Source organism: Condylura cristata, unplaced genomic scaffold (assembly GCF_000260355.1).
Source record: "Condylura cristata isolate star-nosed mole 26May11 unplaced genomic scaffold, ConCri1.0 scaffold00007, whole genome shotgun sequence".
NCBI classification, from domain to species: Eukaryota; Metazoa; Chordata; class Mammalia; order Eulipotyphla; family Talpidae; genus Condylura; species Condylura cristata.
This window is the reverse complement of record NW_004567108.1, coordinates 48,899,382-48,921,380: the sequence shown is the minus strand read 5'-3', so window position 1 is coordinate 48,921,380 and position 21,999 is coordinate 48,899,382. Positions and strand designations below refer to the sequence as shown.

At 33.7% G+C, this 21,999-nt stretch overlaps 1 protein-coding gene and 1 pseudogene across 1 annotated transcript in view; both read right to left on the bottom strand.

The window, feature by feature from the left end:
* SLC38A9 (solute carrier family 38, member 9) overlaps nucleotides 1-21,999 on the bottom strand; it is a 47,108-nt gene that overhangs the window by 2,925 nt on the left and 22,184 nt on the right. The window contains exons 7-14 of the mRNA XM_004678314.2: nucleotides 21,239-21,409; nucleotides 19,352-19,411; nucleotides 17,283-17,477; nucleotides 13,854-13,961; nucleotides 11,074-11,180; nucleotides 6,665-6,778; nucleotides 4,469-4,617; nucleotides 1,018-1,107 (exon numbers count right to left, since the gene is read on the bottom strand). Coding sequence (XP_004678371.1) covers nucleotides 1,018-1,107; nucleotides 4,469-4,617; nucleotides 6,665-6,778; nucleotides 11,074-11,180; nucleotides 13,854-13,961; nucleotides 17,283-17,477; nucleotides 19,352-19,411; nucleotides 21,239-21,409 — 994 coding nt within the window. The remainder of the gene's footprint in view (nucleotides 1-1,017; nucleotides 1,108-4,468; nucleotides 4,618-6,664; nucleotides 6,779-11,073; nucleotides 11,181-13,853; nucleotides 13,962-17,282; nucleotides 17,478-19,351; nucleotides 19,412-21,238; nucleotides 21,410-21,999) is intronic.
* Nucleotides 8,667-10,899, bottom strand: LOC105853338 (annotated as a pseudogene).

Genomic DNA, 21,999 nt, shown 5'->3' with positions numbered 1-21,999 from the left:
ACACACTTTGAGTTTTTGGACTGCTAGCATCTGCTTAAGAAAGAGAACCGATAAAAGTGCCTCAGCACAACTATACCAGAGATACCTAAACTTGAGATTAACAGGAAAATGTACCCATTTTTCCCTTTTACTATATTCAACAGGAATTTGTTATAGTAATAAGCTTCAGATAAATAATCTTCAGCTTGTCTCATTACTTTCTTGATTAAGGGTCTTCAAAAATGTTGTAGGTTAATGAAATCAGATCATTCTAAACCATAGTCTTACATGAGAACCTGAGATCACAATTTTATTTCCAACTTACTAAACTTATTGTAACATTTTAGGGAAACAATATCAAGACAAGAGTTATCTGGTATTTAAATTATAAATTAAACTTATTTCCTAAATATAGTTGACATTGAAATATGTTCTTGAGTAGAAATGGATTAAGAAAATTAACATAGCTTTGACATTTAAGGTATCTCCCAGGTATGAGTCATAAATACTCAAAACAACTGAAAGAGTATTTGTTTTATTTTTATTGAAGTAACACTGAATCATAACATTCTATAAGTTTCAGGTATGCATCATTGACAATCAACATGTGTATATTTAGGCTCATTGCTAAATGACCTATTCCATCCTTTACCAAAACATTACCCTTTTCCGAATTTACCCATCTTTTCTATTAGCCTCTCCCTTTTGCTAATCACTAATGTGCTCTATCTTTTGCTCCATAGCAAAAGATTAATTTTGCTTTTTTAAAAAAAACTTATGGATCAAGAGAAAGAAACAGTGAAATATGATGAACAATGAAAGAGGAAAGGAAAGGAGCCTAAGGATAATGGGACTTCTGCAATCAGGAATAAGCAGAAACGGAAAATAATGAGCACCCTAACAAAATATGAGGGGATGACAATTCAATGTTACCATTTTTAAATACTCATAGGAATTTCAAACAATTAACAAACAACAGGAAAAGCATAAGAATAAAGACCAACATAAGTAGGGGAAAAGTTCCCTCATAGGCAGTACCTTATAATTCCTCCTATGTTAGGGTAGAAACAGGCCATGATCACACCAGCTCCCACAATACATAGATTAAGAATCAGCACGTGGAAAATGCTACATGGGAGTTGAGAGAGTTTAAAAGAATGAAAAAATATGAAAACAGGCAAATTACAACCATTAATGTGAATACAAAATTATTAACATCTTTAAAATGAGAATGTCTTAGACTTGACAAAAATAAAGAAAACTACTCCATACAGGTAATGAGATAGTGATATTGGCGATTTGGTGCAATACATAAATAGGTTAATTTTTTAGGAACAAAATGTCAGTATGTGTGAATTTGGATTCATAATTCCATTTGAAATAATCAAGAAAACAAAACCATGAAAAAAGCTATCAATATAAAGATATTTATAGAAAACCAAAAACATGCTAGCTATACCAATTTGATTAATGGAATATATTAAAAGCTATTAAAGACATTAGAAGGGAATATACTCAATAAACAGTAAAGAGTATGTTAATGATTTGGGATTTTGAATATTTTTCTTCTTTTCTGTATTTAGCAAATCTATAATTTACAATGATACATTTTTGTAAAGTGCTTGTTTCACTTTTATAACTAGAAAAATAAAATTTTATTTAGGGAAAGGCTAATGGGTTCAGACTCTTAAAGCTATTAAATATTGAACATGAATAAAGAATCTTCTAAATATTGAATTAGATGGTAACAATTCAAAATTTGGGAATCAATTTTGGCCACAAAACAAAATAATGTGGATGAAATTTGATACTGGAGAAATGGCTCCATTTTCTCCAAAATGATTTTCAAAAGCTATATTCATACCTCAAAACAACCTTTTGAGCCCAAAATTGTAACAGTGTAATTGATTCCAGATAAAGATTATAGAGAAAAGAAAAAACAAGAGCAATTACTTATATAACTAAGTGGTTATTTATTATTGGGCCTGCTGAACTACAAACATACTCAGGCTTCCAAACTACTTATCCAGAAACTTCAACTTTAAAATCCTTTCAGCTTTGAGTCACTGGCTGGGCCTTTCTTATTTCTATATTGTAAAAGGAAACAATTTAGTGTGTTTTTGAAAGTGTTGGGTCTTAAGCCCTAGGGAGTTTTTAATAACCCTTCAGGAAGTCTCTGAGGTAAAAATTATTTTCGTATTTATGTAAGACATTACTGTGTTACAAAAGTTCACCATTAAGACTTTTGGTCTCTTAGCATAGATACAGTCTGGCACTTATTTGTGTGGCATTACAAAGTTTTTACTGCCAAAGACTAAAAAAGAAAACATATCAAACCATTAAAAACTGTCCTTGATATAGGAATAAAATTAGTTATTAAATCCAGTGCATTGAGCATACATCTTTTTAATATTCTGTGTGATCAAACTGAGTATAGATTAAAGCAGAGGAGCTGCATACTGAAGCAAAATGTTGGCTTGAAGACAAGTACTTGAGCAACTGAGCAGAAGGGCAACCTAGCCATTCTTTTCTCAAAGGAATGCCATTTTTACTTGAAAGGCAGGCAAACTGCCGTCATTCCAGCTACATTATTTGAGTCATTTTCTTGAAAACTAATGAGATATGAATTTATATATGTTGCCAATGATAAAATTTGAACTTTCAAGTAAAAATTAGAATTTTGTAAAGTTTGTATTTCCTACCCTGAGGTTTATGGTTTTTGAATATTTAAAGACTTTCATAATGAAACCAGTTCAATATTAGGAAGATCTGCAGAACCCATTTTCTAAATGACTAAACACTGCTGCAAAATCATACATGGGTGAAAGATCCAACCTATAAGGCAGACCAGTGGGTTTTAATGTAACCAAATTTCACATTTAACCAATTTTTAGTTTTTGACATCATACCAAAGAAGAATAGCCACAATTATGGGAAAAGCCTATTAAAATCACTTATTTTTTTTTCCAATTCTGTGTCTGTGTGAAGGTAGACTTTCTTCATATATTTAAACAAAATCAACATATTCCAACATACAGAATATATAGAAGATAGGATAAATCAATCATCTATTAATACTAGTAAATCAGTAAAGAAAAAGAAAAACAAATGTTTGGAGTGAATAGTTATTTTTCATAAGTGCTATTTATGTCTTATTGCTTTTTAAAGATATTAACAAGTACTTAAAAATTTTGTTTTAATTTTTCCTTTGCCAAATACTGATAGATATCATCCATAAAAACTGAAGTTCCAGAGGGATGGGGGAGACCATACATAAACTTTAGGAGTATAAAGGGTGTCAAGAGACCTCAAGTATATTCAAAAGTACACAGGCTATCCAGTACTTATAAATGTAGGGTACATTATGTTCTTGGTAGTAGGGGAAGAAACATCATATGAATACAAAAGGGAAATTGCAAACTTTTTTCAAGAAGAAAACATTCTGATAGTCAACATTATACAAAATAATGATAGAAAACAGAAATAAAGCATTTACCTAGATTTTTTTTTTTTATCTATGACTTCACTGTCTTTATTTTATTTTGGTGAACATAAATATAGCACAGGGTATAAACACAACAGGAATCTTCAATTTCCTAAAATACAATCTCCTAGATGAGCAATGCTGAAAGTGTAGCTGTTACTACTGTCAACATTAAAGACCTGGTTACTTTTCACTTAAGCTTTTGAAAGATTTTTATTTCTAAAACATGCTTATAGCTATTTATTTAATGAAGGGGACAATACTCTATCAGATCACTTTAAAGAAGAACTGATTAAGACCATTTACTTGGTTAATAAAAACACAATTTCTTTCAAATTTTATCTAAAAATTGTCTTCATTTAAAATAATTTATTCTCAACAGAGAATAAGGCAAGGTTTAGGTATTTCTTGTTTATATGAACCTATAATAGCACTTGATGTAAGATAAGGAGTCGAAAGGAGGTTTCAAGGAAAATCTGAAGTAGTAAATGGAAATACCTCTTAGATGAGTTTGCCTAGCTTTGAACAGATTTTCAAAAAGAATTTATGACCTCTGATATCTCTCCTGTACATTTGTTTGAATTGTTTAATTCAAAACAGTGTAAATATGCATAAATGTTTATAAATATACAAGTAAACATACAAGTAAAACCAATAATAAAAATAAAAGATTTGCTTCTCATTAGGCATATACTGCTACACAAGTACTACATATTATTAACTTCTTGGCAACAGTAGATTAAGAGCAACCAAATCGTAAGATAAATATAACTGATATGATTTAATATAACTCTACTGGAAGGAATTAACTTTAAATCATTCCGGACAAGGGAGTGGCTTCTATTTTTAATGATCTTTGGGGAAAAGAAGGCCAACATCCTATCCTTAGTAACCAATTGCATTAGGCAAATTTTTAGCAAAAGGATCAGTCACATTTTAAACTGACCTGTTTGCACAGTCATTTGTTGCGTTGCACATCTTGCTGGTCAAGAGTAGAACCCTTACCTAGGATAAATGTCACCGAAGATATGACCCAATAGCTGGACACGAGCCAAGTAGCCTAAGAGTGGGTATACAGTCATCATCTGGAACAGCAGGAATATCCTTGCAATGAAGGACAGGATGTCACTGCTAGGGAAGTTGTCTAAAAAATTCTAATCCAAGAAAAATAATGAAGTAATGTTAAAAATCAGATTCAGTATATGTGAATTTATAAAATGGAATGTTTTTTACTTATTTTGAACATATGTGCTATTCAAATTGTGGATTGGGGCTGGTATCCTTCCACAAACTGTTAACTCTTCTTAAATGAGGTACGCACAGCAATTGAAAATGTTTTAAGAGATTTTTATAGAGATCTGACATTGCCATGGTTTTATTCTATTTTGCAAAAGTATCAATCTGCAGGTGATTCAACAAAACACAGAAAGCCTTGTCCTCCACCAGATAGTCTGTGAAGCATTGCTATGTAAGGTTCAATGATATGTCTGTTTTACTATAAATGGCTAATTTAATTAAATGTTGCTTGATTCTCACTAGCTTCCTTGCTTTTCTTCCGCTGTAGCATTATAACCTTTCAAAGTAAACACAGTATCATTATTATTTACAGTCTGTCACTTCCTAGAAAAGGATTCATTTCCATCTCCTCACTTGACTGCTTTCTCCATTTTAATTTGGCATCTTAAAAAAAATTTAATCTCTGAATTTTTTTTTTGCATTTCAAACACAAACACCACAGATATTCCTATTCCCAAGGAAATGGGTTTTATATGGGATTGCTCACATCAGGGGAATTTTCAGAAAACATTTGGCTGCCAAAGAACTTCTGGAATCAAGGAAACCAAAAATATTTCAAATGATCGTAACAGCAATAACTCAAACCTATTTCTCTTATAAAAATGAGAAAATTAGTAACACTAAAATGCTGAAGCACATATTATAATTCATCTGTAATAAATCACACCATATATTCAAATATACTTGATCTAGAGGAATTTCCTTTGATTATAGAGAGTCACCCAAGATGGCTATTTTGTATGAGATTCTTCAGTCACATTAAACTAGAGACCTCACTATTCCTAAATTTGTGAGGGGTCAACCCAAGGAAAATATTACTTATGGCATCCTTGTAGTAAAAGAATTTTTATATTCTCCCTCAATCAGCCAATCTTTTCTTTTTTTCATGCTGCCTTAGAGTATCAAGATGAGGGTTAGATCTATCAGTGGGGATGAACAAATAAACCAGTTTATCCAGGACATTTCCAGAATTAGACTTAGGAAAACATGGGAATTGAATATTTTCTCAGTGGAGGTTTTATAAACTCATGACTACTTCTACTAATAGTTCTAGACACAAAGATAAATACCATGAACATAATAAGAATTGTGTCTTTGAGCACCACAGGTGCCAGCAAGGGTCCATCTAAAAATCTATGGCATATATATCACTAAAAATCTATGGCATATATATCACACTGTGTGGGTCGGCTAATCCAAAGCAGCCTATCCAGCCTCCATTTTATTACCTACAGTTCTGTATTCCTAAAGCAAGGTGAGAATTGTTCTGCCATAGGAGCCCAACCTTACAAGGTGACTTTCCAATCAACTAAGCTAGATCACTCTGGGAAGGATGTGCATCAAGAGGTCTGACTAGGAATGCCAGGGGGCTGATGACAGATGCATAAACTTACTCCTGACTTATACATCATGAGGTATGATGGGCATGCCTGAGGGGCCGCTGATTGATATATAAGGAAGGATCCCAGAAGCTCATCAGTGGGATGTGTTATTGATAAGATTAAAACCTGACTGGGGAATCGGGCTTGATCTACATACCAAGCTATCAGCAGATGAGAAATATAATTCCACCCTTCCCCTGCTTCTTCTACTTCTCCTTCTCTTTTTCTACTTCCTCATATGACTAATGCCATATGACTGGTTTATCAATAAAAAGGCCAGCATCTTGCTCTTGAGCTGCATCCTGCATTATGGAGCCTGTTCCACGACTCCCGTTTCTTTATGGTGGTGTTGCCTGATGCAACAATAACCGTCTAATGGAAGAGAAAACTGAAGTTCAGAAAGGGTGGGGAAAGGACCTTAATTTCCACATGTAGAGTAAATGGGTCTCAAATCCAAGCCTGTCTAATTTTATATCTTGCTACTGATGTCACAATCACAGAAAGAGAGAACTTAGTACCTTACCTGTTCTATGCAGTCTTTGGATAATGGTGGTGAAGGAAATGAAGCAAAAACCAGTACTCCAATATAGAGATAAGTTAATGTCACCAGCATATAAGCAATAGACAAGTCTCTGACCTGTAAATAAAATTCCCACAATACTAAGTGAATTTGCAGTAAACAAATTTGCCTGCACAGGCAAATATGAAAATTGACTAATAAATACAAGACTTGTGTTTTGTGTGTGTATACTTACTTCCCTGGTAACTATCTGTTCACAGAAAGTAGTTAGAATTAAATCAATATACTTTATAATTAGTTTGACAATCTGACAATATTCTTTTACCCATCAGAACTATGTAAACTAAGCTATCTGGTAACAGAATTAGAAAGTTGACATAAATAGCACTCAAACATGATTGATATTCTGACTTAATTCAAGATACTTAATTTACAAAATTATAAAATATTTATTCAAAATAATAAAACTAACACCTACAAGAAAGCAAGAATAGGCTACCTTCAGTATGATCTACAGAATAAAAAAATAATCTTGTAGTAAGTTAACTTGTTAAATCATCAAAGCATGCCTAAACTGGTACATGTTAAAATATATTTAATAAAGAAGAAAACCTAGTTAAAGAGCAAAGAGTATTAAAATAAGCTTAATAAACCTGAACAGTAAACTAAAGGAAATCAAAAGGCAGCTTTTCCAAACAGCTGCATAATGTTATTATTGGAATCAGTAAACAAATACAGGACATTAAATAAAGTGAACTGCTTTCTTCCATCCTCCCAACCTCCCATTTCATGCAAAGTAAAATGCTCCAAGATATTTAATGCAGCCAGCTGTTAGATCCAAACAGTACAGATCCCAAAGCCCACAAATCTGGTTCCCATCACCACTAAGGTTACGGTCAAATAATTCAGCACAACTAAATTATGGCAAGAAGCCATAAAAATTTTCATTTTATACATAAATTACTTTGAAAGCTAAGAAAACAGTTAAGAAAAGCATTACATACAATTTTAGTTTAGTTTGATAACAATAAGAAAACTAGACATTTGGTATTAGGTAACATTTCATAATTCATTAAATGGGCTAAAACATTCAGGAAAAATTATAACTTGTATGTTGATAAATTCACTTTAAAAACAAGTAACAAGCTATGACCTAAAGTCAGATCTAAGCTGACAAGCAGCTTGAAAATAAATCAGGGAGCCCATATCCTAAATTAGATGGTGGTGATAACTATGGAGTTAGGGGAACCTGGATTATGCAGAGTGGTTCCATTCCTCTCAAAGAGCTTCCAATTGTTTAGGATTAAGCAAGAAGAGACTGAGCATGGGAGGGCGAAAGGAGGGAAAGGAAAGGAAGGGTTCACAAAATCTTTGCTCTAGGACCCAGTTCTAGCTAGACTTCTGTTACCCATCCTACTTCAGGTCTTGTGTAGGATAACCAGAAATGAACCAGGCAACTCACATTTTCATATCAAAGGGTAGCACTCTTCTCATGATGTTCAAAAGTCATTCTACCCTCAACTTATTCAACGTTACTCAAGAACAGAGGTAGCTCTACAAAATGTAAAATCTTGGAAGCCAAACAGCTGTGTCAGAGAGGGAGAGCTAACATTTCATGGATAGCCTTTGGCCTACAGACCATCTGATGACCACATTATAGGCTTCCTGCTAAGATGTGGACCTTGTCAAACTCTGGGGAAGATCTAATGAAGATGCAACAGCTAAGATACAAAGGCTTTCCAATGAGATAGTGTTCTTTTGATGCTTCCCTCTTCTTACTCACTGTATACATATCTCAAAAGCAGTACTGTTAATTAGTTGCCAAGGTTAATTGTTCTTGCATGGTGTTGGTAGTTAATTGTTTTGTTTTGAGTAGGAAAAGAGCTTTCATGTGATAAGGGGAGAGGGGAGGAGAACAGAATGTAGATCTTCACTGGACATTGTCTGTAACACTCCTGTGCTTGACTTCTGGTCTCATTTGGGAGGAAGGACAGTAAAAGAACCTCTATGTGCAGCAAATGAAAAAGTCATGTCCCATGTCCTCTTCTGACTTCTCTGACTCCTCCCCTTCTGGTCTTTCTCCTCCACAACAATTGGGGAGGAACCAGGAGCAAGCATCTCGGATCCTGGGGCAGCAGAGCCGGCTACAGTTCCACTGGCTGGTAGGCTGGCCAGCTTGCAGATACTCTGGGTGATGACTTCTTCAATGTTTTTTTCATTCAGCTCACTGCTGATATTATTGAGCCCGGTCATTGTCTACCTCAATGCCCAGGCTGTTCAGGATCTCCTTGATGTCCTTGGTGCTGGGTAAGGTACTAACCCTGAGGGTGTTTGGCAAGTAGGGGCAACATAGTACATCTCGGAGGTGGCTGAGAAGCCTGGTGTGTGCAACCTGGCTAGTGTTAACGGAAAGTGTATTTTCATTTTTCTATATCCGAATTGGACCATAACATTAAACTATGAGAATCCTAATGACAGGGAATATGTCTTTTCTATCTTTCTGTCCCCAATTACCAGATAACAGCTTACAAACAGTAGGGACTCAGTAAATATAGATTAAAAAATAATAACCACATTGCCTGTAATTAGTAATTTCTTCTAAGTGTTAGGTACTGTGCTAATAAGCACATAACATGTATTATCTTAGGTTAGCATAATCATTTTCTTCATCTTATAAATGTTACAGCAAAGTTATAAAGCTCACTTATGGCTACCAAGTAAGTAGCTGGTGAAGTCAATATTCAAGCCAAAGTCCTTCAGACTCCAAACTGCATGCCTTAGCTACTATAATGGAGAGCTGACCAGTCTCTAATGCATTTTGTGTAACAATTAATAAACAAAAGCAAAATTGATGAAACAGAATTTATAAGTGAGAAAGGATACAAGAAAGCATAAATACAGATGATTTAAGAGAAATACTAAAATCAGGTAAGTCCTATTTCACAGCAGTCGAAATGTGTACTTAGTAGAACTAGGTCAAGAGTTACATATCTGATTTCATATGAAAATACTCTAATGAACAGAAATGATGTTTTAATATAAAAAGCAGCTGAGGTTAAATAAGCATGATGCTGGGAAACAAACCACCTATGAATAGTAGGAACACATGTGGATTTCACTGTTCTCTGAATTGAACCCAAGCCATCACTGTATTAGAACTAGAGATTATAGCCTCTTAAAAGTCCATTTAATTATATACAACTATATAGTAATTAAAATGTGAAATATTTTAATATTTTTAAAAATCTAATGGAAAAGGGCAGAAATAAGCTATTAAAAAATGAGGCTCAAAGTAAAAAACATATTTTAAAAGAGGCCCTGGTAATGTGTCAAGATTCCTATAACCCTCTCTGCCTTGTGAATAAGCAAGAGCTGGTAGGGTTGCCAGGAGGTAGCTAATGACAGGAAGAATGCTAACTCAGAATAAGGACTGGGTTTACAAATGGGGCACAAGTATGGAAGCTCAGTCTGTTTCTCAAGTAAAGTTTATAACTTATTCCATGTACCATTCACAGTGAAAACACAGTGAGGCATTCACATGATAGAAACTGACCACACCAACCTACTCCAAACATTCACATAAAAACTGCTGATATATAGTTCAGTATTAACTACATAGATTTATATGCAGAAGCAAAAAGGAAATAAATGAAGCTATAAGGCATCTCAAATCATTTTCAAAGAACTAAGTAGGGCACAAAACTAAAGGCAGGCAAAATAAAACAGAAAAAGCACTGGATAGGTTCTGATTCAAACATGATGAGGAAATAACAAGAGGTAAGTCCACACATTCAGGATAGATACAGAGATATATTGTGACGATAAAAGCTGGATGATCTTCAACTCTAAACTTTTTTCTCCTTTTGGTAAATTATGCTTACAAAGAAATCTGACAATGTTTATCCTTTCAGTTGTAGTATTAGATTATTTATATTTTGCAATTTCCAGTATGACTGAGCTTAAGCTTATTATCTTGCTGGCTACTTTTCCCATCTATTCTGTGTTTCTTTTTTCCTGTCTTCTTTTAGCTCTCTTGCATATTTTTAAAGACACTTAATGCCACTATTGGCTATTAGCTATACTCTGTGTTTTTAGTGACAGTTTTATGGTAGATGTTGGCAACCTATGGTATATGCATAACATCTGGTCCACTACATTTGTAAATAAAGTTTTACTGATACACTGTCATCACCCATTTGATTACATACAATCTATAACTGCTTTCTTACCAACCACATCGTAAGTACACAAGAGCAGAACTGAGTAATTTCAAAGACCATGTGGTTCAGTCCACACATCCTAAAATGTTTTCCATTGAGCTTTTACAGTGGAAAAGATATGCTAACCAAGGCACTATGGTTTTAACATAATAAATTAAGATCCAAAAGTAAAGTTCTCACATAATTACTTACATTGTTTTCTTGATTCTTGTTGTTTTTCAAGAGGGTGATAATACAATTATGAATAAAGAAAGCAAGGGTAAGCACTCCAGTCAGCTGTGGAAACTGAAATCTTATCTCTAGGAGAAAAAGGGGAGGGGGGGGAGGGACACATTAAACCTGACAATTTGAAAATGAGAATTAGAAGCCAAACTGAGTAGTAAAAATCAGTTATGTCTGTTTTGTCCAGGGGTTAAGAATATTAAAATGTCTTTTTATCAAGCTCCTAAAGGTTCTTGGAAAAAATTAAAAACTTCCAGTTATAATAAAATAAGCCATGGATATAAACTACAACATGGTGACTATAGCTAATAACATTGTATTTGAAAGTTGCTAAGAGAATAGATTTTAAAAGTTCTCATCACAGGAAAAAATTTAAATTACATGTGGTAATGGATGTTAACTAGGCTTATTGGAGTGATCATTCCAAAATACATACAAAAATTAGAGTTGCTGTTTTCTAAGATAGCGAGATACCTATCTCGCTGGGAGATACCTGGGAGGAAAGTATGTTAAGTAAGCTGATGGGGTGTGGGTAAATGAAGAAGGAAATTATTGTTTGGTTTCTGTCTATTTAAATTTGAGTACTTAGTGGACATCCAAAGTGGAGATGTAAGAAACAGATAGATATATGGTATGGATTTCAGTGGGGGAGATCTGAGCCAGATTTTTAAAATTAGGACTAGTGACCATAAGGACAACATGCCATATCAAATGGTTAGATGACATTACTTAGGGCCTGAGGACAAAGAGAAAAGAGCTTGTGTCTTGAATCCTGGATGATCTCATCAGTTAGAGGTCAGAAATAGGAGAGGGGCAGTTATATAGAAGAATCAAGAAAGAATGGAATTTAGAAGTAAACAAAGTATCTTAAGATGGAAGGAGTGATCAAATGTGATCATATTTTTGATAGTTTGATAAGAGGTGTGAGAATTGTTTATCTGATTTGGTAAGATAAAGCCACTGGTCATTCATGGAGTGACTGGAGCAAAAGCCTGACAGAACTGAGTTTAAGACAAATGCAAAGAGAAGTGGGGACAGTGAGCATAGACTTTCAAATAATTTTGTTTTAAAGGGAAGTAATAACTAGAAGAGAATGTAGCATCAAATGATGTTTGTTTCTAGACTAGAAGATAGGTTTGTATACAGGTAGGAATAGTTAAGGAAAAATTTGATGATATGAGATTAAGAAAAATGAGGAATGAATATAAAAGAAAAATCCAGAGTAGGAAGTCAAGGGTAGGATGAAATCTTTAAGTAGATTTTTCCTCCATTAGCTTTCTAATTACATAGGGGAAGGAAGGTGATGGGATCCACTGCACTGAAAAAGAAATTTTTAGATATAAAAGTACATAAATAAAGTCTGAGTCAGAACTACAGTTTTATGTGCATCCTTCATCAGGATAGTGAAGATTCAAACCCTCTAAAGTTCTTTCATTTTAATTAGCTTGTATTGAAAAAGATTTCTGACATTTTTTATTCTTGAGAAATCCTTCAATCACAATACAGCAATTCATTTCAGGATGAAGAATATCAACATAAACCTCTTTTAGTCATGATTCTCCCTTCGTATTATTTAGAAATTGGGTAAAATGATTTAATATCTATTTAAGTACATTACTCTATCTTCTAAACAACTTTTATCTTTCCCCTTTTCTTATATCTATCTTTAATATCCTATCAGCATAAATTTTATCAGTGGGACTCAATATAAATCACAGTGGATCTAATTTTAGAAATAATATTCTCATCTATTTTTACTAGTGAATGAAAGAACTAGCTTAAAGTAGCCATTTTTACTAGTGTCTAATTTTAAATACAATCTGAGTTGAAGGATGCCTTTCAAAATCCAGTACTTCCTTTACCCGGAATTTACACTGACTTTTTTAGTCTTTGTGTGTTTCCAAAAGAAATGAAAACCCAAAGCTACAATAGTCAAATTATGTGGAAACAGGTAACCATGACAATACAAAGGACTTTATCCAATAACCACTAACTCAATCTACCTTAAAAAATTAGGGACTACTATAACAAAATAAACAAAAGAGGCAGAAGACAACTATAGTTGCAGATGTCAGAGCTTAACACCAGAGTAGAGACAAATTTCTAGACTGCCCAATCTACAGTAGAAAAAATGAAAAGAAAGTAATGTTTCTAAATAAAACCTGAATTTTATATTACTTCCTTCTTAGCTTTCACATTAGTGTAATAATCACTTCCATTTTCTAATCTGTTGTCTCACTTAGAATTATTCATTCATTGGGTCATGGTGCTTTTAACATGTTTAAAATCTCAAAATTGGTGTGAAACTGAAGAAGTTTCAACGCTACTACATGAGAAAAAAAGTGTGGAAAAATTTAATTAGCATGTTTGCATGGAAAAAAGCAAAGAAAAGAAAGGGAGAGGATGATATTAATGAGTAGTATTATCCACATATATTAATAATTGATCATGCTGTATGTCTCAGGAAACTCCAGGGGTATGTTTTCTCAAAAAATCTAGAGTGAGTTTTTGAATTTTCCATTACACTGTTACACCACTGAGTTTCAGTTTCAAGTAAAAATGACAGAGCCCTATTTACCCCTAACTGCAAGAAAACCAAAGTAATTTCAACTGATATCCTGCAATAGCATGAATAAAAATATTCAGCATAAAAAATACCATTACTTGTTTTAGCATAGCAACAGTTAACACTACTTAATTTTAAAGGTTATTATAATTTACTAACTCTTTATTTGGTCAAAACAACTCACCTGGTACAAAAAATTCTGTTGGCTCAAACCAGTGAAATTCCAAATGAAATCCCAACTGACTAGCCTTCAAGGTAACAAGGAAAATCAAATAGAGAACAGACACTGTGCCTGAAAAAAAAAAAAATCAAAAACTATTTATCATCTTTGTATGGTTTACAATTTTAAAATCAATCTCTGTTGCCATAGTCATAGCAAAATTTGAGATTATTACCTTCATTATCTCTACCAAAACCAAGGTTCTAAAGAACAGAAATAAGCTGCGTGTTATCAGACAAAAAGGCAAAAACAAACAAACAAAAAAACAACTACATAATAGGCTTAAGAAGAACCAGATGAAGGTAGCTCATAAATTATTGAAAGTAAAACTGCTTAACTGACTTATAAACTGAGTTTAGCAGAGAACACATGCTGAAAATCCACTATAAAATTGTAAGGTTCTATAAGAGAAAACGAAAACAAAACAACATGAAATTTATTCTTTTGTGTTTGAAGTATAGAGATGGCCAATAAGTGGGGAAAGGGCTGAAATATTTAATGTACGATTATAAGCAAGTAAAGAAAGAAAAGCAGTAGTTGTGGATCATAAACCTGATTGAGAAAGGCCATAAAGAAAATAATCCATAATAATATGGTCTAGCATCTAGAGGGTTTTTGACTAGGTGGAACTACTTAATAATGGAAAAATTCCAAATTCTACTCAGAGGCATTATATATAGATCAAAATATAACATTCAGAAATTTTTAGTAGTCTAATACACAATAGCTATGATATGGAAACAACCCAAGTGTCCAATGAGAAATGAGTTAGATAAAAAAAGATGTTGGTATACATACACAATGGAACATTACTTCCATAGAAAAGGATGAAATTGTGCTATTTGAGACAATATAGGCTGATCTGAAGAGGATTAAGTGAAGGGAAGTAAGTCTGAAGGAGAAAGACAAATACCATATAACTTTACTTGTTTTTAGAGTATAACAAAAAATAAGTCTGGAAGACTCTGACAATAGAAAGGAATCAGCAGAGAGAGAGACCAAATTGGTTGGTTGTGTATAGTGACTGGACAATTGGTGGCAGAAGTGAGAAAATGTAATCTTGGAACATATACAGTGTAGTAAACTAATGTTACCTTAATCAAAAAGAGTGAAAGACTTTTTAGTACTCTAGAAGTTAGAGGAGTAGTACATTTAAGGAATTAAATCCAGTCATTCTGGAACAGAGTTAGGAAATCCAGGAAAATGTCTAGGGTAATTAGATGCAAATGCCTCTAAAGAGCTGTAATTTTAAAAGAAAGGGAAAGCATCAAGCAAAAGAAAAAAACAGAATATAGTTAAGGAGATAGAGAATAATCAACCTGGTTAGAAGTTTGGTGATTTCTTGCCTGACTGGATAAATCCTTCTGTAAATTTATAAACTAACTTTTTAAGGGCTATTATGTAAGAAAGCCAGCAAACATATTAGGAAACCACAAATGAGCTATATAAGCTCTACTGTGGATTTAGAGATTAACAAACTCAGAAAGCATGAAATAAGTGGCCAAAGTCAATATAACCACCACTCCATTTCCTCTATTTATCTGTGGCAGTCTTACAGTGAATCCTGTCACTAAGTGGAAAGGTATAGAGAAATACCAGAATCCCTTTGTCTCCATGATGGATTTGTTCTTAAACCACCTCCCCACACCAATCTTCTCCTCTATGTGGACACCAAAGTCTATAGATGCTTAAGTATCTTATATAAAATAGTGCAATATTTGCATATAAAATTACACACATCCTCCCATATACTTTAAGTTACTGCTAGATTGTTTATAATGCCTAGTACAATGTAAATGCTATGTAGTTGTCATACTATATTGCAGAATGATGACAAAAAAGTATGTATGTTCAGAACAGACACACCTATTATAGCCCTAACCACACAGTGTGCATTTTCCATCTGTAGTTGGTTCAATCTACTTATGTGGAATCTGCAAATACAGAAAGCCAACTGTGTCCTTACCTTTTCCTTTGATCTTCTGAAAACCCAATGCCACCTCCTTGATGTGATGAATAACCTAATTATTTTATATTCTTGGCTGCCTACCAAGAGGTTATATCTACAGGGAAGAGTAAAAATCCTATGTTGGATATGGGGTTATTAATATTTTTAAAGATTCATATATTTATGTATGCATAGAAGAACTGGGGTAGAGGCCAGAGGTATTGAGGTAGAGGCCAGAGATACTGAGGCCAGAGGTACTGGGGGAGGATTTACCAGAGACAGAGTGAGGAACAAAACAGGCAAATCTACTGAAATACACGGCTGAGAGAAGCAGCAGACAAGACAGGAAGAGGTCTGCTGTACCACATGTGGGTCAGCTCCTTGAAAGGACTGGACTCAGGCTGTAGTGCAATAGGGCTGAGACTCAACTCCTAGGCCAGAGGAAGGCCCTTGGGGCTGTTAGATTTTATGAATGACATCCTTGTCTCTAGTTAACTAAATCTGGGTGTTCACTAGGGGTTCCTTTTGTCATTTTAAGGCTCAGTGTTGTAAAAAGAAGATAGGATCAAAACAATCCTTTAGTGATTGGGAAATTTTTGAAAAACAGGTCTCACAGAAAGAAATATGTTCTTTTAAGTTGACAATAGTGTTCTAAGAAAGAAAAATACACCGAGGAAGAGAATGAAAGTAAGGTAAACCTAAGGAGCTTGACCTAGGGAATGATACCCCAGGTTGAGTGTCAAATTTCCATTCTGTGGGGTAAGAAAGAACCCATAGTCTCCTCTAGTAAGTTGTAATGTTTCCTTCCAGTCCTCAGAATTGAGAGCTCCTATGATATCCAATTTGGATCACTCCTGAAATTTTAGTCTATTTTCTCTAGTTGTGTCCTTAGGGGAAATGAAGAAGAGATTTAGTAACAATAGAGTGGGAAACCCAATACTCTTATATGAAAAGCAAAAGGGAGTTGAACTTGAAATGGTTATTCTTGTCTGTAATAAACTTTATTTATTCATTTTAAAATATTTATGTATGCATACAGAACTGGGGTACAGGTCAGAGGTGTAGGGGCAGTGAGAGGCTTTACCAGAGACAGAGCTGGGAGCAGAACAGGCATATTAATGAAGTACACTGCTAATGGGAGCAGCAGGCATAACGGGAGAGGTCTGCTGTGCCATGTGAATCACCTTCATGGGCGGGGATTGAACTTGCACTGAAGCGGCTGCGGCCAGCTTGCAGTGCTGCATTCTAACCCATTGTACCACCAGGGAGGGCCTATCTGTGATAAACTTTGTAAAGAAAACCAAAAGGTGGAGTAACATATGAGTGAACAAATTCAGTATTGGTGAATAGATCTGGAAGAGAACTAGCTCCCCAGCCAGACCATGTTTCCACAGAAGCACATACTTCATTACACAGAGAATGTACCACACATACCTCCAGCTTACCTAGTATATTAAATTTTGAAAAAAATGAAGGTGATTTGAAATTGAGAAGTGGGAGGAGGAGCCCTACGAGGTAAAAAGGCACAGTTTTGGACTTATTCCACCACTTTTCAAACTGTTGGAGTCCTGTGTCATTGGCGATGAAAATCATAGAGTTGTTGTCAGGATGGCCACCACTCCCAGCACTGGGGCAAATCACTGTAACAGGAAACCATCAGATTAGAGAAGAACACAAAGAACAAAGAAATGACTCCCTGAGAGGCTGACATTTGCTCTACCAACCTCAATTTTTATGATGACTACTAAGTCTCTACATTAAAACACACACACACACACACACACACACACAGATTTAGGACACATCAAGAATATTTTACTTATAAATAATTAAGGGTGGGCAAAATTCAAAGGGATATTTTCTTAATTTCTACTGGATTTACAAAAATATCTCACCAAATATCCATTGCTAGAGAAAAAATATTGGGCTAAATGGTATTATCTATGCAATAATATAAATAGCACTCAGTGTAACTGTTTGTTGTGTTAGTAACCCATACAAAGGCCAAACAATAGGCTTCTTCTCATAATAAATAAAATATATGGGTTTGGAATAAAAAGCAAACAATCTTGAAACAGCTGTCATAGTATTGACAAAACCTAATTATTACTTATAACCTAAGAATCATGAATTCCAGTATTCTAGTGTAATTCTCCTGGAAGTTTATCACCATCTTAAGATTCCAGATGATATCCAGAGAATTGGATAGTGAGAAAAATTTATTTTACCTAATTCCAATCTGTAAGCAGCAAATACCAGAACAAAACTCATTTTCACAGTTTTTTTTTTTTTAAAGATTTTTTTATTTATTATTTGTGCATACAGAACTGGGGTACAGGCCAGAGGCTCAGGGGCGGTGAGAGGCTTCACCAGAGACAGAGTGGGGAACAGAACAGGCAGATCCACGAAGTACACTGCTGAGGGGAGCAGTGGGCGGGTCAGGAGAGGTCTGCCACACCATGTGGTCACCTCCGGGGCAGGCGGGAATCGAACTCATGCGGAAGCGGCTTTAGATTCTCAGTGTTGTGCTTTAACCCGCTGCGCTACCAGGGAGGGCCCATTTTCACAGTTTTTAATTTCATTTTTGTTAATAATTAAAAACTTCTGTTAATTTTTTCTTTGTAAAGAATACTTTAAAAATATTACTAAAGAAATCCTATTAAATATTAATAAACTATTTTCACCAATTGACATCAGCCATACAAATTTATTTTAATAACTAAACTAATTAAAGGAAGCTTTTCTCAGAAATTTAAATTATTTTTAGCCAAACCTTTGAGTTATTTTTCTATATTTACTAATCTTTACTCACTATTAGGAAATTAATTGTTCCATACAGTACAAGTCTTTTTATCCTAAATATTAGTAACCAAAATAATAAATGTTTAAACTAAGTTAACAAGCTGAGAACTATGATTCTAAACTTCCAAAACATTAAGCAGCAGTTCTTAAAAATACTAATTAGTCATAGGCAAATAAGAATATTATAGACATAAGCTAAAACTGTGAATTGTAGAACATGGGTTAAATTTTGTTAGTTCAAGTATCACAACCTTTTGTGAAGTTTTTTAAAAACATTGATTTAAAATCTTTTTTAAATTTAATAGTAGCTAAGTTAGCATAATATTAACGATTATATGTCATTTCCTAAAAGATTCAGAGGTTCTATCTTAAAATCTTTTTGAGGCCCTCCCTGGTGGCTCAGCGGGTCAAAGCACTGCACTACAAAGCTTAAGCCACTTCCGCATGAATTCCATCCCCGCCTGCCCCAGAGGTGACCCACGTGGTTGGCAGACCTCTCCTGACCCGCCCACTGCTCCCCTCAGCAGTGTACTTCCTCGATCTGCCTGTTCTGCTCCCCACTCTGTCCCTGGTGAATCCTCTCACCCTCCGCATCTCTGGCCTGTATCCCAGTTCTGTATGAATAAATAAATCTTAAAAAAAAACCCACAACTTTTTTGAAACAAGTAAGGGATAAAGAAACAAGCTAAACTCTAAGTAGCAAACTACTTACCAGGGTTGCTATCATTGGTACTTAGTATAGCATCTGTGTCATTAATGTGATGAATAAAATCTAAAAGTTAAGGAAAAATAGAGAAAGACACAAAGTCAATCAGACTATAGTCTCTTAATCTATAAAATTTTTTTAAAGATCTACTGTGTTATTATCAAATACATGAAGTCAAGATCACTGTACTTAATAGTTATCACTGCTTCATTTTTTTGGTTTTCCCCACTTACAGAAGTAGTATAAGTATTGCTTTTATAATCCCACTATTGAAATTTTTTTAATGGTGAGATTTTAAAAATAATTTTCCCCTTCAGGCTGAATTTAGTTAAAATCTCTGGAATAAAGTAATATATACAATTTTGTCCACATATATTCTACAATATATTCATATAGTTATATTTATATTCAGATAGTTATATCTTATATTTATATTAATATAGTTTATATTCATATAGTTATTTATATTCAGATAGTTATATTTTATATAGAGTAAAATTCTAAGCTCACAAAAGGGGAAAATAAAACAATAATCTTAGCTAGGAAATCACTTAAAGTTTTCGCAAAGTACAGTACATACTTTATAGATCAAGAGTTCTACAGTAATTATTGCCCACAAGCACCACTGCTATAATAAAGGAAGTATCAAACTAAAAAGCACAGGCAGATGCCTGAGCATTCACATTCTGTAGAAATCAAAGAATGGGTAAAGAATGCATCTTTTTCCTAGCAAAAGCCTGGGGAAATTTACTTAATTCTGTTTGATGTTCACTTTTTATAACCATAGCAAGCATTAAATAAATGTATTTAATGTTCTGAAACATAAAATGGTAAAAATGATTGGTTAGGTTTTAAAGTGGTAAAGCAAATTAAATATGTCATTTACTCACTTTCATTATGTGCAATTCAACATAAAAGCAGTTTAGCGCTCTAGGATTTACATAATAGTTATCTTCAAAGGTTATTAGTGACAAGATTGGAAGTTATGAAATTTATGTAATTTCTGATGCCAAAGATTTACATAAAGGCTTGAAGCCACAAGTACAATGGCTTGAGCAATGTTTCCCCAAATCCATATCCACAGGAACCTCATAATGTGATATAACTTGGAGATAGGGTCTCTGCAGCTACAAGCAAGTTAAGAAAAGGTCATACTGAATTAGCTTAGATCCTCAATTCAGTGACTGGTGTCCACAATAATAACAGGGAAATTTGGACATACACATTGAGGAAAGATGGCCATGTGGAGAGAAACAGTAACTGGAATGATACAGCTACAAGCCAAAGAAAGCTAAGGATTTCCACCAACCACCAGAAGTTAGGATATGGAAGGATTCTTCCCTAGAGGCTTAAGAAAGAAGAGAGTCCTACTAAAGCTTCAATTTTGGACTTCTAGTCTCAAGGACTGAGAGAGGATAAATTTCTTTGTTCTAAGCCCAAAAGTTCTTGATAATTTGTCATACAATGGCTCACAAGGATGATATGAGAATGACTATAGACCAATTTCTCTTATGAAAAGATGTAAAAGTTCTAAATAAAATACTAACCCAAATGCTTAAGAAAGTAAACTGAATCCAACATGAAGTTTAAAATAAACATCTTAAGTAATAAAGTAATTTAATTTTATCCCAGAATAAAAAATAACGATTTAACTATTACAACATATTTTACATAAAGAATTTGAGGGGATATTCTTTAAAAATTAGTTTTTGGAAATGAACACATAGCTACATAAGGTAATAATCAAATAAACTGAATCAAGTATATTTTCTAGAATTATAAATAATACTTTTTACATTATTACCCCAGATCCAGAATTTAAGACAGAAACAAAACATGAGTTTTATATATAAACATAATTCTGTTAAGCAAGCACATGATATGGATACTTACTAAAGATAAACTTCCCAGTATTAAAAAGAAAATTAGACATAAGGACCCAGTAAACTATCATTGCTCCAATGAGGGACACTAAGGAGAAAAGGAGACTTGACCATTGCCCAAAGGAGCCAAAATAATGTCTGCAGACTTCTGGATATTCCCAGGTAGTCGTATCCACTGTTGCTAGATAAAAATAAAAAACAAGAATAAAATGAGATATTAATCATATATTCCATATTTATAACTTGTGTTCCCCAAATTTACTCAAAATATTTTAGCAAAAGATTATGGGTCTTCTATTGTCAGAAATTAGACTACATTATGAAATAGTAAAATATTATAGAACACATGAAACACTAATTTTCCATTATGAAAGTAAAACATTATAGAACACATAAAAACAAAGCTAACGAAATAGCAGATATTCTGAGAAATAAACTGGAGTCATAATATTTTATAAATAATAAAAGCAAAGGCTTGACAAAATCATCAGTAAGAGATAGGACATTATCCAGCAATATCTGGCATAATCAACTATCTTGAGTCTTTATACCACATACCAATTAAACTTCAGAAAAATGAAGTTAAGAACTTAAAGATCAAACCAATAGAAGTTAGAAGACAATATGAAAAAACAGAACCTGAAAGAACTCAAGAAATATAAATTACAATGGAAAAGGCAGATCTAAACAAAAGATAGATACAAACAAACTCATATAATATAAAAGCCATTCAAATACTGAATAGGAAAGAAACTGACAAGAAATAATAAA